Source organism: Mastomys coucha, unplaced genomic scaffold, assembly GCF_008632895.1.
Source record: "Mastomys coucha isolate ucsf_1 unplaced genomic scaffold, UCSF_Mcou_1 pScaffold23, whole genome shotgun sequence".
NCBI classification, from domain to species: domain Eukaryota; kingdom Metazoa; phylum Chordata; class Mammalia; order Rodentia; family Muridae; genus Mastomys; species Mastomys coucha.
In genome coordinates, this window is record NW_022196906.1 from 54,140,790 (window position 1) to 54,158,864 (window position 18,075).

General features: G+C 35.8%; 1 protein-coding gene across 7 annotated transcripts in view; it reads left to right on the forward strand.

Annotated features, from left to right (window-relative positions):
• The window catches only part of Myo9a (myosin IXA), a 184,060-nt gene that overhangs the window by 44,619 nt on the left and 121,366 nt on the right, over window positions 1-18,075 (forward strand). For 6 of the 7 annotated variants that reach the window (XM_031343709.1, XM_031343708.1, XM_031343711.1 and 3 more), the window contains 4 exons: window positions 376-475; window positions 1,951-2,007; window positions 13,062-13,159; window positions 15,041-15,167. In XM_031343709.1, the coding sequence (XP_031199569.1) occupies window positions 376-475; window positions 1,951-2,007; window positions 13,062-13,159; window positions 15,041-15,167 (382 nt within the window). The remainder of the gene's footprint in view (window positions 1-375; window positions 476-1,950; window positions 2,008-13,061; window positions 13,160-15,040; window positions 15,168-18,075) is intronic. The other variant, XM_031343712.1, reaches the window with a different exon arrangement.

Below are 18,075 nucleotides of genomic sequence, written 5' to 3' on the forward strand. Positions count from 1 at the left end.
TCTGTCTGAAAGTCTGGATGAACTGAGGTTATCGAGAGCTATTTCTGAAGCTGTTCTAGGAGCAAGTCTCTGGAAACAGCATCAGGTGAGGCAGAATCAGGCAGGGAGCTAGAACAGCAGGTCTTTAGCATCCCCGAGGATGAATCTTGCCAGAGCTGCATCTTGGTGTTTCATTCTGCAATATATGAATCTTACAACCAAATTTTTAGTACTGTAAAGATATTTATATGAATTGTATAAGGTGTACAGACAGTTAAGGATGAATTTTTGCTCCTTCTTTGAGCAGGTGAAAGACAACTGTCTTGTTTATGACAAAACAAAATAAAAAATGTTTCTAGAATTAGTCTTGTTCATTATATGCTTTGTTTCCAACAGGAACTATCATGTATTCTATTACCTCCTGGCAGGAGCAAGTGAAGAAGAGAGGTTAGCATTCCACCTTAAACAGCCTGAGGAGTACCATTTTCTCAACCAAGTAAGAACTCATGAGAAACATTTTGAAATGTAGAGCATGATTAAATTTTAACTACTGAGAACATTTTGTAGTACTTTTGTATAGATATATTTTGCCTTTATGTAGACAGTCTAAAAAAATTATGTGGCAAACCTTCCAAACTTAAAAAGGATCATCTACTTCATATAAATGATAAAAAGGTATGTATGTTTTATGTACTTTTTGCGCGATTCTTTCAATAATATTAAGCTGTTTTATCATACTTTCTTATCAGAAAAATGTTACATTTTTGTCATGACTGACCTTTTACATACCCCAGCATGTTAAGTGTAACTGTTGATTAATGCTTATGAATTGCAAAGAGATTGCTTTGAACTTGATTTGCATGTTTTGCAGCCTAATGCTCATACGTCTGCATGCTATGATACTGGCATAGAGTATCACTGTATAATTTAATGAACAGTCCTCTTAAACATTCTATAGGAACCCAGGCATAATGGCTCATTCCTGTAATTCTATCATTTGGGAAGCTGATGCAAGCCATGCTTGGTCTCTATAATGAATTCCAGGGCAACTTGTGCTACATTGTGATTCTTGCAGTAAAAACAAAACAAAATAGAACAAAACATCTGTATGAAATTTCTCAAAGGCAAATAATTTAGAGAATTATTTTTTCTTTAAAATTAGCTTCCATATTAAGGAATGATCTTCACACATTTTCAGAATATAGATTTCTCTATTTTTCTATTCCTCATATTAAAATTCCAAATCCACTTATTAGTGGAATTGTTATTATATTACATCACTTAAAGAATAAAATTATCCCTCATTCTTTGTTTGAGGGAAAATACAGTATTTATGGGAAAAAGTTCTTTATGACAATGGAAATTACCCTTAGGAATTTTGTATTTAATTTACACTTGTATTAAATATTATCAAAGTAACACCATGGACTTTTCTTCAAATGTACAGTATGCTCTTATCTGGTATTTTTTTTTAAACTTTATAACTTCATATTAATATAAACTACCTTAACTTCATGTTAATAGATCCAGAACTTAGAAATTACGTCACTTGCTGTTTGAATGCTAAGATATTTTAACTATACAAAATTAGGTGTATTTTTAAAAATTACTAATTCAGCCTTGAGTAATTATTTTTTTAAACAAAGTTGTAAGCACTTAGAAATGAGATGATAATTGTTACTGATTTAGTATTTTATAGTCCTTCTGACATTTTCTGTAATGAGTGGCTACAGCATACATATATAATATCAGTATTTACAGGATAAGGAACTTAGTGATTAATACAAATATCAGAGCCACCGGGCAATGACATATATAAGTTGAATAGAGTAATATACAATCTCCCAAAATCTGAATATTTATCTAGTTTTTATTAGAGTATGTTGCTATATAAAATGCATCTCAGAGATCATTACAGAAGTATAACTCTACCCTAATAACGCCTACCTAACTAATGTACCTTACTTTCAGATAACAAAGAAACCTCTCAGACAGAGCTGGGATGATTATTGCTATGATTCTGAGCCGGTCAGTACAAGTACCTAAATATTTTTTGTTCCTGTTAAAGGAACTTCACATTGCTCATTCTCATTTATCTTCATCACTCAGCATGAAGATGAGCTGATATATCAACAGTGCAAGGAAAGAGGATCACCAGTTTTTATTATTTTGAACGGTTGATTTGTGTGTAATAGTTTGTTGCTAGACCAATTTACTATTCTTATATATTTAGCATAATGTTTAATTTTCATTAAACATTCACTTTCACAAACAGTAAATTGACTGCATGCATCCCTGATGGCCAGCACTGAAGTGGGTGTTTCAACTCTAGTAATTCCCCTTCCCCCTTGAGGTTTTTATTGTTTTGTTTTAGTGCAGTATGACTGTTAGCTACACTCTTTACCATTAAACTTCATCCTTAGTTTGATACTTACTTTTTAGAATTATTTTTAGTGGGCTAACGAGATAGCTCCATGGTTAAGAGTGCTTGCTGCTTTTCTAGAGGATGAGAATTTGGTTCCAAGGATCCAGTGTAAAGTGGCTTGTTAAACTGTCTGTAACTCCAGCTCTAGGTGATCTAATGCCCCATCTGGCCTCTGAGGGCGCACACCCACATCCACATGTATATATACACATATGAATCAAATAAAAATAAGTCTTTAGAAAATAAAGTGACATCACTTTTTAGGAACTAGGAAGATAGCTCATTGGAGGAAATGCTTCTTGTACAAACATTAACACTGGAATTCAGATTCTTAGCACCTGTATAAGAGCTGGGTGTGGTGCAGCTCTGTCCTCCACAGCTGAGGGTATACAAAGACAGAACCCAGGAGCTCTTTGGCTAGACATTCTAACTGAAATAGTAAAGTTCTAAGTTCAGTGAGAGACCCTATAGCAAATAAATAAGGTGGAGAGTGATAGAAGATGACACCTGATGTCAATTTCTGGCTTTCACATGTATTGGGTATTAGTCTTTTTCATAAAAGCCAAATGTTTATAATGAATGTTCTTTTTCTCTGAAATCTTTTTTCCTCGTGTAAGAGAAGCTCCTATAAAAACTTTTGCTTCACAGGGCAAAAGTATTTTTAATTCTAGCAATTGGGAGACAGAGGCAGGTGGATCTCCAAGTTTGAGGCCAGCTTGGTCTACAGAGTGAGTTCCAGGACAATCAAGACTACACTGAGAAACCCTGTCTTACATACATACAAACAAAAAGCCTTTTGCCTTAATCACCACCAAATTATTTATATTCTTAAACCTGATTTTTTTTTTGTTTGTTTGTTTGTTTTGCTTTCCGAGACAGGGTTTCTCCGTGTAGTCCTGGCTGTCCTGGAACTCACTCTGTAGACCAGGCTGGCCTTGAACTCAGAAATCCGCCTGCCTCTGCCTCCCAAGTGCTGGGATTAAAGGTGTGCGCCACCACCGCCCGGCTATTTATATTCTTATAAGCAAGATTATTTTATGGGGCTGGTCAGATGGCTCCGCAGTTATGAGCATTGACTGCATTGACTGCTTTTTCAGAGAATCCAGGTTCGATTCCCAACACCCACATGGCAGCTTGAAACTGTCTATAATTTCAAGATCTGACACCTTCACACAGACATGCATGCAGGCAAAACACCAATGCACATTAAAAAAAAAGAGATTATTTTATGGAACTAGAAAGAAGGCTCAGAGGTTAAGAGCACTTTTTGCCACTATAGAGGACCATGGCTTAGTTCCTAGCACCCATGTTAGTTTCAAGGATCCTGTGGCCTGTTTTGCTCTCTGAAGGCACCTAAATTCATGTGTACATACTTATACATAGACACATAGACATTACACAGAAATAAAAATCTTAAAAAATTTTCAGAGGTTTTAAACTGAGGCATATATGGTAGAAAATAGGTATGTGTAACTGTGTTATATTTTATATAAGTACAAATTTGAAACCATAAAGTGATGACAAAAGTGCTTCTTTAAGTCTACAGTTAAGTCACTTATAAAGCCTAAAAGCATAGATACATCTAGCTGTAATTTATTAACCAATGAATTAGGTTTTAAAATTCTTCTTCCCATAAACATAGCATGTCTTAATCTTTGCTTTCTCAGTTTTCTCATTGCATGTCATTATAAACAATACTAATTGCAAAGTTTGCCTATGTCACTTGTGAAGCATCAGCATGTCCGGTTGCTAGGTTTTTCCTCCAGTAAAAGTATACTTTCATTACGATTTCATAATCAAAAATGTATTAGTTTCAGACTAATTTTTGGAAATAGATATTTCAGCTTATTTATTATTCATGAATTATAATATCAAAAGTATAATTTATTTTACTCCAAAATTAGACTCTTCTGGTCTAATTTATCACATCAAGTGAATCATGCCTTTTTGGAAAGCAGGTAGGCCATTGCAAGCTCTCTGCAAATATGATTGATTACTTTGTTGAGGACCTGTGGATTGGTCTACATTTGTCTTAGGTTAAAGTACTGCTTAAGAATTTGATTTGAGAACACTAGCTCATCCACTTACTGATGTTGAGACCTTCAGAAGGTCACTTAATTTTTTTTCTTTGAATTTTTTTTTTTTTTTTAGTTAATCTTTTTATTCCTGTCTTCTATTTCAGAGAACAGTAGTCTTTGGTCACTCAGAATGCATGTGTTCTTTGCACTTTGGGTTATATTATATAGCTAGACTGTCTCAAAAAGATCAAAAAGCCCCAGGCCTGTAATCTAGCACTTAGAAAGGCTGAGGCAGGAATATGTCAAGTTTAGCTACTTAACAAATATGCTACTTAACAAATATGAGGCCAGCTTGAGTGAGCTAAACAGTGAAATTTTCTAAAAAAAAAAAAAAACAAAAACCAAACACCCAAAAATCAAGCAAAGAAAAAAAAAGTGGTCTTCAGTGTTTGTATTAAATTTGACAATAGGTATGAAGAATTTGCTAGAGATCTGAACGCTGAAGTGGTAGGGAAAAATGTCACTTCTATAGTTGCTGCCATCATTTGAATCAGAGTACATCTTTTATATTTAAAGGAATTTTGTAGCTATAATTTACTTGTGTGTGTGTGTGTGTGTGTGTGTGTGTGTGTGCGCGCGCGCACGCGCGCACATGTGTGCAGGCGTGTACTCATTTGTGCCTTATTTCCCCCTATTTGTATAGGTGCATATATGTAGAAGCCAACAATTGTGTTGTTCTCAGGTGCTATCCACATTTATTTGTTTATTTTAAGACCATGCCTTTCACTGGCCTGCAACTTGGAAGTAGCCTAGACTGGCTGGCCAGCAAGACCCACCTGTCTTCACCTCCCTAGTGACCCTTGCCGGGCAGTGGTGGCACACACCTTTAATCCCAGCACTTGGGAGGCAGAGGCAGGCGGATTTCTGAGTTCGAGCCAACCTGGTCTACAGAGTGAGTTCCAGGACAGCCAAGGATACACAGAGAAACCCTGTCTCGAAAAACAAAACAAAACAAAAAAAATGTAGACCCTAGAGATTAAATTCAAGCTTGAAGACCTACTGGAATACTTCCCCAACCTATAATTTCCTGTTCTTAATATTCCTTTCAGCACAGTTAGTCCTGTTTATTATACTTTTCAAATAATTAGAGCCAGACTTTGATTACTTCTCTATTTAGTCCTGGCTCTCTTAGAACTTGATATGAAATGTAATTTTTAAAAGTTTTTTTCTGTTTGTTTATTTTCCCAAGACTCTGGTATATTTATGATTTAGCCAAAAAAAAAAAAAAAAATCCATAAAAAACTAGGATGGGGGCTGGAAAGATGGCTCAGTGGTTAAGAGTATTGACTGTTCTTCCAGTGGTACTGAGTTCAATTCCCAGCAACCACATGGTGGCTCACAGCCATCCGTAATAGGCTCTGATGCCCTCTTCTGGGATGTCTGAAGATAGCAACAGTCTATTCACATACATAAAATAAATAAATCTTTAAAGAAAAAAACTAGGATAAGTATACATTTATTATACATATATATATATATATATTTATGTTTATACTTACTCTGCTAGCCTCAAACTCACAGAGAGCTTCCTATCTCTGCCTTTGGGATTAAAGGAATTTGTCACCCAGCTCCTCATTCTTTTTCTTCTAAGTGAATTCTAAAAATCAAGTAATCATTCTGTATATCTTGTAGTTTATTATTTCCTATTAGATTTTCTTCAAAGTATATTTGGGGAATAAATTAAACCTCGTTTCCCCACATAAGTTATTTGAACTTACATGACTAGTATTGTTAAACTATTGAACTTACAATCTGTTTTGTTATATATAAGATTATTTCTTCATCTTTTGAGATTATAGAATATATCTAAGAGACAATATGACTGATGTGTAGATATTTAGTAAATGCATATTTTCCATCTTCACTGGCTAATAGTATATTCATATGTAAGGCTTTTCATTATCTTTAGGCTCTCTTAGCCTTTGTTTTGTCAATTATAAATTGTGGATGATAAATAAAATACTTAGACTATGTGGTGTTTTTGAGTTTCTTATTTTTGTGTTACCTTGAATTCTCTGCTGTAAGGTAATCTTAGAGCTTCAGCTGACCTTGTGCTTAGATAATAGGCCACCTTGCCCAACTTGATAATATGTTAATATCTCTTTCCATTGTTACTTAATCCTGCTCTGTGCAATTTCAATCTAAAGGCCAGCCTTGTAATTGCTTAACGTCTCTTTTTTTTTTTAAAGATTTATATTTATTATATGTAAGTACACTGTAGCTGTGTCTAGACATACCAGAAGAGGGCATCAGATCTCATTATGGATGGTTGTAAGCCACCATGTGGTTTCTGGGATTTGAACTCAGGACCTCCGGAAGAGCAGTCAGTGCTCTTACCCACTGAGCCATCTCACCAGCCCTGCTTAAAGTCTTTCATGTTAGTTTATTTTCCCAAGACTCTAGTTTATTCATAATTTAGCAAAAAATTACTTACAAAAAACTAGGGATAAGTATATGTTTACACTTACATATATATTTATGTTTACACTTACCAGTGCTTACAACTGTCTCATTTCTAGTTTCATATTTTTTCCCAGAGATGAGTTTGAGATCAAGCTCTAGTTACACATTGGGATAGTTGGTTTTAGTTTGTCACAGCCTAGACTCACCTGACAAAGGAGTCTCTATTGAGGAATTATCAAGATTAATTGGCTTCTGGGCATTGTTTGTGAGCTATTGTCTTGACTGTTAGTTGATGCAGAAAGATCTAGTCCATTTTGATGGTGCCATTCCATAATTTTGGGCCCTTTCCTGTATAAGGATAGAGAGTACTAGGTGAGCAGTACTAGTAAGCAACCAAACATGGAAGAATCATACATTTATTTTCTCTCTGCTCCTGACTGATGTGATGCTTTGACTTCCTGCCTTGACTTCCTTGAAATGATGGGCTTTGTCCTGGAACTTTAAGCTCAGTATAAACACTTTTTTCCCTCTAAGTTGCTTTTCATCAGGATGTTTTATCACAGCAACAGAAATGAAACTAGAGCACTCACCGTGGTTGCAAATTTTGTAACGTTCTATGTTTAGGCTACCTTTTCCCCATTTTAGTTTTTCTCTTCCACTAGTTGTTTTTAAATCTTGGTGTGTTTAAAGACTGGCTTCTGGAAAAGTCTAATGTAAGACAAGGGTAGTTTTGGTCTAGGAAATTAAGTCTATCCTTGCCTTTTTTCTGCAACTGTCATTACAGAAACAGTTAAGGAAATAAAGGTAGTTTAAAAGAATAAATTATGATTTTGGTGTTTCCTGAGACCACATTATACGTATGAGTAAAAATATTTGATTGAAAAAAATACTTGATTGAAGCTGGGCAGTGGTGGCACATGCCTTTAATCCCAGCACTTGGGAGGCAGAGGCAGGTGGATTTCTGAGTTCGATGCCAGCCTGGTCTACAGAGTGAGTTCCAGGACAGCCAGGGCTACATGGAGAAACCCTGTCTCAAAAAATAAAAGTGTGATAAACTTTAAAATGAATAATGGAGATATTGGGTTAAATAATAAAAACTTTAAGTATGTTTTACTTTTAAAGTATGTTTATTAAGTGTGATAGTACACATCTATAATTCTAGTACTTTGAGGTTGAAGCAAGAAGTTTGTTGGGAGTCCAGGACTGCCTGAACTACAGAGTGAAATTGTGTTAATTTTTATTTAAGATATTTTTGTATGATATACTTGATCATATTCTTTTTCCTCTCCTTAATTCCTCCTAGGTCATTTCTACCTTCCTACTCACCTAGCTTGATGCACATACAACTCTCTCTCAAAGGAAGAACAAACAAATAAAAAACATAAAAAGACAAAATAATAAAAATAAACCCACTGCAAACTAAACTGAAAAGTACACAGAAAACCTGGCCAGCTACTCCTGGGAGTTGGGCCTGCTTTGGAGTATTGTTGATATACCTAGTGTCACCCCATTGGAGAACACTGATACTCCCTTTTCCAGCACTTAACATTTCCAAATAGCTTTTTGGTACCTGGTGTAACTTTGTGGTCACTTCTTCATGCTGGAATTTTGTCTGGTTTGAACATTTTCAGTCTCTGTGAGTTCATCCCTGTTGTATCTGTAAATGCTGTTTCTTTCGAGCCACCTACCACCTCTGCTTCTTACAATATTTCTGTATTTTTTATGTAGATCCTTGATCCTTGAGAGGAGGGCTTTAGTGAAGACATTCCATTTAAGGTTGCATTCTCCAAAGCCTCTTATTTTTTGCATATTGTAGGTCTCTGTATTTCCCATCTACTGCAAGAAGAATCTTATCTGATAAGGGCTGATCTGTTTGCAATATAGTAGTATATTATTAGGAACCATTCTATTGCTATGTTCCTTTAGCATAGTGGTTCTCAACTTTCCCAATGCTGTAACCTTCTAATACAGTTCCTCTTATTGTGGAGGTCTTAGTTAAATTAAAAAAAAAAAAGCATACAATTATTTTTTGTTGCTACTTCATAACTGTAATTTTGCTACTGTTATGAATGTAGTATAAATACCTGATATGCAGGATGGTCTTAGGTGAACCCTGTGAAAGAGTCATTCAAGCCCCCAAAGGGGTCTCGACCTACAGCTTTAGAACTGCTGTTGTAGCAGAATAGTAGTAGTAGCATTTTCCGTACCACCCAGAACCTGTCTAGTTTCAGTTTCTTAGACACTGCAATAGTGTCTGGTATGGTTTCCAGCTCATGAAACAGGCCTTAAACCCATTCAAGAAGTGGTTGGTTACTCCCATAACGTTTTTGCCACTATTACATCAGTGTATCTTGCAGCTAGGTCACTATTGTATGTTGCAGGGTTTGTAACTGGGTAATATTGATGATTTTTTTTCTCTTGTAGTATGCAAAGTAGCACCTTCCAGTCCTATAAACTCTAGTCAGTGGGACTGACGCTTATAGTGGGCACCAGCTTGATTTTTCCATTTTTGATTATGTAAGTAAGTGGTGTGTCCTCAGCAATAGGGCCTTGCTATTAGGTTGTGGAGTATAATCAGTATCCTTGACAACAGCCTGTGATGTTTGGGAGGAGGTTCTATGGGGCTTTTGCCAGTTCAAGAAGACGTAACCCATTCCTGGCACTAAGGGCTTTACTTGGTGGCTTAAGATGTCTAGTTGGGGTATTATCTTCCCTATTATGGGGTTTCTTCATTTAAATTCCTTTTATGTATATGCTTTTAAGAAGTTTCGGCTGGGCGGTGGTGGCGCACGCCTTTAATCCCAGCACTTGGGAGGCAGAGGCAGGTGGATTTCTGAGTTCGAGGCCAGCCTGGTCTACAGAGTAAGTTCCAGGACAGCCAGGACTACACAGAGAAACCCTGTCTCAAAAAAAAAAAAAAAAGTTTCTACAGTTATTGGGTTCTATATGGCATTTCAAAGGGCTTTCAGTGTTAGTTGTTCATTCCCATGTTCTCTTCTTTACCCTAATCTCTTGTTTACCTCCCCATTTAATCCTTTTCTTCTAGTTTCCATGTTAACTCCTTACAACATTATATTCTGTTTTCACTTACTTGGAAGATTCTCCTTCCCTGCTGTTTCATTACTAGGTAACCAACCTCTGAGGTTATTCTAAATGAAACATATGTGTCTAAATCTTAAAAGTAGTGTCCACATATAAGAAAGTATGCATTGTTTGTTTAAAAATAACAAAGCACAATAAACTAGACTTTATTGCAGGCCAAAGAAAATTACTTAACCTTTCGGAGTGTGTATGTGTACCTTTCCACATGGAAAATTAAAATATATAAGCGTTCTAATAGACTTTGTTTCAAGATATAATCATGAAATCATAATACCTAGTAAGTGTTAACATGTTATAGATGCTCTGTAAATATGTTTAAAAAATGAAGAATCACTTTATTTTTCAAGGTCATTCAGTTCAGTATGTGATTCAGTGATTGTACATGAAGTTAAGGGGGGTGAACATATTTATAGACCCGAATAGACACGGAAAAGATTTATTCAGGAAAATGACACTGCTGTAAGATTGCTGTCTCTAAAGGAGAACTGCCCCCTGAGAATGTGGATTCCATATCTTAATAGACAGACACATATTCCACTATCTTGTTAAATAGTAAACTTCACATATTGGCTATTTGTGGTAAGGTGGCATAAATCATTAGGATTTTCTCAATGTTTGCTGAGGTTACTGGAATCAGGTCCCACAATGCCAGGATCTGATTGTTTGGCAGTTTCTGTTTTTATTTTCAACCCCCCTTTTCCCACATTTATTTCAGTAATTTGATCTCAGCACTGACTTGATGCTTGTGATTTGTGGTTAATAAAACAGATCAGGTTCTTTTGTCCTTTAAATAATTAATGTATCATTCCCTAGGAAGCTAGGTATTAAAAAGTAAATTGAAGATCAAGGGAAGGGGGGCTAGGGAGGATGGAGTGGGGGTTTGGTAAAGGGGTAATCAGGAAGGGGGATATCATTTGAAATTAAATGAATAAAATGATTAGAAAAAAAGTAAAAATGAGAAAAAAGTAAATTGAAGTTTTAGATAACCTTTCTATAAAGTGGTATGTGAACTTGTAAATTGATTGTGTGCACAATATTACTGTTGACTGTTTTTTGAGCTGAAATGCAAAAGTTATACTAAAAAGCATTCTTTGGTTAGTTGTTTTATTTCATGTTTTTTGAGATGGGATTATGCTCTGCAGTCCAGGCTGACATAGAGTTTGTGATTCCTTTGCGTCTATATCTGGAGTGTTGGGATTATAGGTATGTGCTACCATATTCATATACACACAGAGACACACATATTTTAGTATTTTTATGAGATTTGTTTTGTGTTCACGTCTTGTTTGCCTCTTTGTACATGTGAGTACCTGCAAAAGTCAGAAGACATCAGATCCCCTTGAGCTAGTGTTAGTCAGATGTAAGCTGTCCAGTGTAAGTGCTGGGAGCTGAACTCCAGTCTTCTCTAAGAGTAGCAAGTGCTCCTAATGTCAGCATCATCTCCCCAGCTCATAAAATATTTAATATAAATACAGTGCTCAACAACCATATTCTTTCTTCAATCTGGCCTTAAACTCTCTGTGTAGCAAGGCTATCCTCAAATTCCTCATTCTCTTTCTACCTACCTAGAGCTAGGATTACAGCACATGCTACCGCTTTGGAGTCCATATCTATTTTTTATTTTTTGCTATCGTGTGTGGCTGCTGGGAATTAACTCAGGACCTCTGCCGGCCATGCTTGCTCTGACCCTGCTCGCTCCGGTGTAATTTACTGTAGCTGTCTTCAGATGCACCAGAAGAGGGTGTCCGATCTCATTACAGGTGGTTGTGAGCTACCATGTGGTTGCTGGGATCCAAACTCAGGACCTTCGGAAGAGCAGTCATTGCTCTTACCTGCTGAGCCATCTCACCAGCCCCCCATATTACTTTTTAAAACATAATTTAAAACTATTATTGTCCGTGCACACGTGTGGAGGTGCATGCTTGTGTGTGCCACAGTGCACATACCACGGTGTAGGAATGGAGGTCAAAGAACAGCTTGTGGAGTTTGTTTTTCTATTTCCCTTTGTGTATCCTGGCGATCAAACTTGGAGCATCAGGTTGGTCTCTAGGGGCCCTTAACCTTCAGAGTCATCATGCCAGCTAAAGCTATTTTTTTAAAAAATTATTTATCATTATTTCATGTATTTGATGTGTATATGTGGATACACAGGTGTCAAGCATGTATTTGGGTTTTTTTTGAAGTTACCAGGTCTTTTATGTGGTTTCTGGGACTTGATCTCAGGTTTGTCAGGCTTGAATGATTAACTGCTTTTCCTGTTGAATTATCTTGCCATCCCATAACAACTAAAAATACTTATTTTTATTTATTTATGTGTATGTGTGTGTACTTGTTTATGTGAATGTGTGCCAAATGTATGTTGTGCCTGTGAATGCCAGAAAAGTGCATCAGATACCTTGAAGCTTGAGTTCCAGGTGATTATTAGACACCTAATGGTCAGTATAAGGAACTAACTTGCATCTTCTGGAAAACAAAGTTTTCTTAAGTGATCTTTCCAGCCCCTGAATAACTTTTTATTGATTCATGTGTTGTATTTTTTTAGGGGTCTTCTATTTCGACAAAATGCTCCCCCTACTCCCATGATCATTATGGTGTGAGAGTGTGTGTGTTTGTGTGTTTATTTTTGCTATTCTTATATTTTCTTTATATACCTACTATAACACCAACTGGTTTATATTATATAAATCTAGGCTTCACTTCTCAACCATATACTATCTATTCTAATTTTTGTGTGTGTTTAAGTCAAGACCTTACATATGTTAGTATGGTACTATTAAAATCTAACTTGGTATCCACCACATAATTAATAAATACTGCTAGCTTTCTAACTTGTCCCTTTTGATATCCTGTGCTGGTTATTGTTAAGTGAAGATAAAAGGTACTATTAATATTTGGTAGGTATGTTTACTTTATCTCTACTCAGAAAAGAGGTTTAATGGGTCTAATTATATTTAAATATTCTATTAGTTTTACTTTGCATTTACACAGGGTCCTACTGAAATTAATGAGTGGTTTACATTGTTTTTAACAACTAAACTTGATAAATATTTTCTTCCACCTCTTGTCTTAAGCAGGATTGCTTCACAGTGGAGGGAGAAGATTTGAGGCATGATTTTGAACGCTTACAATTGGCCATGGAAATGGTAGGATTTCTTCCCAAGACACGAAGACAGTGAGTTTTAAAATTTTTATTCATTTACTGTAGTTTTATTATTTCCAGTAGTTAATAAAACATGGTGTGTCTTTAAGAGATATCCATCTTAGTTCTTTTAAAAACATATTTTATTCTTTTTTTTTTTTTTTTTTTTTTGGTTTTTTTCGAGACAGGGTTTCTCTGTATAGCCCTGGCTGTCCTGGAGCTCACTCTGTAGACCAGGCTGGCCTCGAACTCAGAAATCCACCTGCCTCTGCCTCCCAAGTGCTGGGATTAAAGGCGTGCGCCACCACGCCCGGCGATATATTTTATTCTTTGACAACTTCATACATGTATACATCTTTATTATTTCGTCTTTAGCTTCCTCGTCTTCCCTTTCCTTCTTCTATAGCCCAACGAATACAATTAGTATTGCTTGCATAGGCATGGAACCTACTTGCAGTCACATCTATGAACAAAAATGACTTCCTCTTCCCCATTAGCCACCAAATTCCAATAACTCCTCTGCTAGGGATGGAGCCTTGTGGATACTTCCCTTAGCCATGCTGAAATTAATCACTAGCTTGATTTTGCTCAGGTCTTTTGCAGGTTACCATAGATTCTCTGAGTTAGTAAGTTCAGTGTCCATGTATGTATTGTTCAGAAGACAGCATCTTGCAGCAGTCCTCTCCATTCTTTGGCTCTTGACCCTGTTTTCTGTGCTGTATTCTGAGCATTGTGGTATTCTAGGGCAGTTCTCAATAGTCACTTATTCTTAACACGTTGACCAGTTATGAGTCTCTACATTGACTGTCCACTGCAAAAAGAATCTTCTTTGACTCTGGTTGAGAGCAGCACTAATCTATGGGTATAACATATATTTAGAAGGCAGTTTGACAGAAAGTCTTTAGCAAAATAATGGTAGTGGGTCCCTCTACTGGGGCTATGACTGCTTAGTCTCCTTTAGCAGTGGTTACAGTATTAGCGATGCATTTTTTTTTTTTTTTTTTTTTGTGGAGCAGGCCTCAGATCCATCAGAAAAATAGTTGGCGATCTTCATAACAGTCATGCCACTTTCTTTGGTTCTTTTGAACAGTTTTATAAATGGCATCACTATTGCCTTAGTCATATTAAGGTTTGAGCGTCCTCCTGCTCTCCTTTTCACTATATAATCTTTGAGAAGCTGATGAAAGCTAAAATACTTTGGTAAGATGTATGTTCATAAACATTTGCATATAATTTGAGGACTTCATGAAGCTTCTTAAAGCTGTATTATAGACATATCTTAAAAATTACTATTTTTCCTTTATTACTATATTACTACTTTTCACTTTCTATATCAGTGATTTTTAGTGTTCGGTTATATATGTCTATATGTAATACGTAATATGTAATATTACATGCATATGTGCATGTTTGCTTTTGTTTTAAAATTTCTTGGTATGTGAATGTAGCTCCATGATAAAAGTGCTTGTCTTCCATCCACAAGACTATAGACTCAATCCCTGGCAGCAGCATCCTCAAAAATCAAACAATAAAGCAAAACAGAAAAACCACAAAGTTTTTATATATGGTAATATAAGCAGAATGAAAATGTAAAAATTTTTGATAGGTCTGGAGAGATGGTGCCTTGCATGAAGTGCTTGTTATAGAAACATGAGAGATGGAGTTCAGATCCTTGGACACTTTTGTATCTTGTTTTTAGAATTGTTTTTGAAGTGTGTGTGGGATTCATCTTACATGTATTTTGTTTAATCTTTAACATACAGTTTGAATAATAAAGTTTAATTAAAGTTACTATTCTTTTGTGAAGATTAAATACTTCATACTTTGTATGGGTGAATTTGTTTTGGAATTTGGAGTGAAATGAGCTTTGAGAATGCACATTGTAAACTTTAATCTGTGCTTTTATTTTCATAGGATTTTCTCTCTACTCTCAGCAATACTACATTTGGGTAATATCTCATATAAAAAGAAGACCTATCGGGATGACTCCATTGATATCTGTAATCCTGAAGTACTACCCATTGTCTCAGAACTATTAGAAGTGAGTCATTTAGTTTCAACCCTTATCTTAGATACTGGGTAATGTCTTCTTATTTTTATTTTAAATATCCTTTAACTTGTAACTGGGTTTATTTAGTTAAAATTAATTTATGTGATACTATTTTAAAATAGTGTTTCCAGAAGTTGGAATCCCTCTGGATCCCTGCCTTACTTTACGTGTGAGCGTGCTAGGATCCTTAGGTCTGTGTTTTCTTCCTTACCTTCACTTGCTTCCAATACATATAATCCTTCAGTTTTTTGATTAGAATGAATATTTACACTCTAGATTGTATAATATCCTAGGCACATGCCAGTGTTGCTCTTTTGAATTTGAGATTTTTCAAATTGTGGTTAGAAGGTTTTATTTGAAGATGGGTATCTTGATGAGTAAAGAGGTGCAGCTCCCAGTTTTTTTCTTAACTGGCTGAGGAGGACTTGTAGGTCAGGCACCTGCTTCTTTGTACATCAGGTTCTTTCCCACTCTTCTCAGAGTTATGGTGTGTTGTAATTTCCAGCTAACTCTTCATTTTTCCAGATTAGTGTTGTTCTTTTAGGCTGTCTCATCTGACAGATGAAGAGAGTATATGGGTGTATTTTAACTGTGTATCTACAACAAATTTTCATATGTAATCCTTTGTATCTGTATAAAACTAATGATTTCATGCTCATGTCTGTAACTCCCATTTTTCACACTAGTGTTCAAATTTTTCCTCTTACATGTGCGTAAACTCCCACTACCTCAGGCAGAAACGTATCTTTTCACCCTCTATCACCAACAGGATTAATTTTATAACAGTATTGAATTAATACCAGTTTCCTTGTGGGAAATGATTTGAGATTAGAAACCAATTTTTACAGGTGTTCCTTTTGGTTTTAGTTGTGGATTGCATTTGTCTTCAATCTTGCTTTGCTCTTCATCTTTTCTTTCTTTCGTCCGTTGAGACTGTTTCATATATTTGTTATATAGCTAGAGTATCTCATCTGCAATCCCTTTGTGCCTTAAGTAAGTTTTTAAAGTTTGTATACAGTAGGGCCCACTTTTTGTGCTGAATGGGTTTTGACAAATGTATGAAGTCATGCATTCACTATTATAGTCTTCGACAGAATCTTTTTACTGCTCTAGAATTCCTCTTCACAGTAATTTGTATTTTTCACTTGTAATATAATTGTAATTATAGAGTTATTATTTTTGGAATGACTTGGTAGCATGCATTTAAGATGTATCCTTTTAGGCCAGGTAGTGGTGGCGGCGGCAGCAGAGCACGCATTCCATTAATCCCAGCACTTGGGTGGCAGAGACAGGTGGATCTATGTGAGTTCAATGCCACCCTGCTCTACATAGTAAGTTCCAAGACAGCAAGACTACATAGAGACGTTGTCTCATAAACAAACAAACAAAACCACCATTCTTTTACCTCTGGGTAATATTTATAGTGTGTGTGTACGTACTACAGTTGTTAGCCCACTTATGAATTGAAGAACTGTTCCACTTGTTTCTGGTTTTGGAGCAGTTAGAAATAGCTTAATGTGCTTTTTTTTTTTTTTTTTAAATTTGAAATTTCAAATAATACCTTTCAAATCTTTGTTCATATGTCCCTTAATTAGAGGTCTAAACTAATTTATTGTGAGTAGAACTAGTTACTTGTCCTTGGCATAATTTAGGTTAGTTTTTAGGGGAAAAGGTTTATTATTAGTAGTATGTGTCCATTATAATGCTACAGTGCCAATTGAGAGCATTGGATACCTCATTTTCATATTCTTAACTATAGTATTTATTTTTCTTTATATATGACTGGTCACTGCTTATTAACTTTAATAGAATGATACTGTGATAGAAAAGGCTGGAAAAAAGGAGTACCTTTAATGGAGCAAGATCCACTCTGGAATATATCTCTACTAACATGTAGGTTGTTATATCCCTATCTGAAGGCTGTGATTTTGATGGTCATAGATTAGATTTCAATCATGCGTTTCAGGTAACATTTTAGTTAACCATTTAGTATTATGATAAATTAGGACATTGTGCCTGATGGTCCTATTTTAAACCTAGACATAACTACCAAGGATTCTATTTTTTTTTTTTTTTTGGATTTTCTTTTTAGGTACAGATAAATTATTTTAGTAGTATCAAATAAATACATATATATATTTAATTATTTTTAACCTTTTTTCACAGTCCAGTCGTTACCTCCTCCTAGTCTGCACTCCAACAGTTCCTCAGCCCATTCCTCTTCCCCTGTCTCCAAGAGGATGTCATTCCCCACCACCTACCCCAGCAGCCCTCCCAACTCCTTGAGGCCTCAGGTCTCTTGAGGGGTTGTTTTGTTTGTTTGTTTGTTTGTTTTTGTCAGTTACTAGTTAATAGAGAGGTTCAGGAAACTTTTTAAAAGAGAAATTTGGGTTGGGAAATGACTCGGCTGGTAAATTGCCTGTTACACAAGCATGAGTACCTGAGTTTGGATACACATACTCAAGGAAAAAAGCTGGTTTTGTCATGAATCTAGGGTAAACCTAGCACTGGAAAGGCAAATGTGAGGGAGGATAGCAGGAAAGGCAAATAAATACTGTGAGCTTATTGGCCAATCAGTGTAGCCAGCCAGTCAGTGAGCTCTAGTTCCATAAAAGATCTTGCCTGAAAAAATAAGGTAGAATTGGATATAGTGGCCATGTCCTAAATTACAGTTCTCAGGAAGAAGAGGCAGATGGATTTTTTGTGAGTTCTAGGTCAACTTGGTCTACATAGTTAGTTCTAGGACAACCAGGGATACATAGAGATATCCTGTCTCAGAAATCAAAAAAGTAAAGCAGAATGAAATCTGATGGGCAGAAATAAACAAATACCTTTCATCAATCCTCTACAAGAACAAGTTTTTTTTAATCACTGAGCTATGTATTCAGTTCCCCCTCCC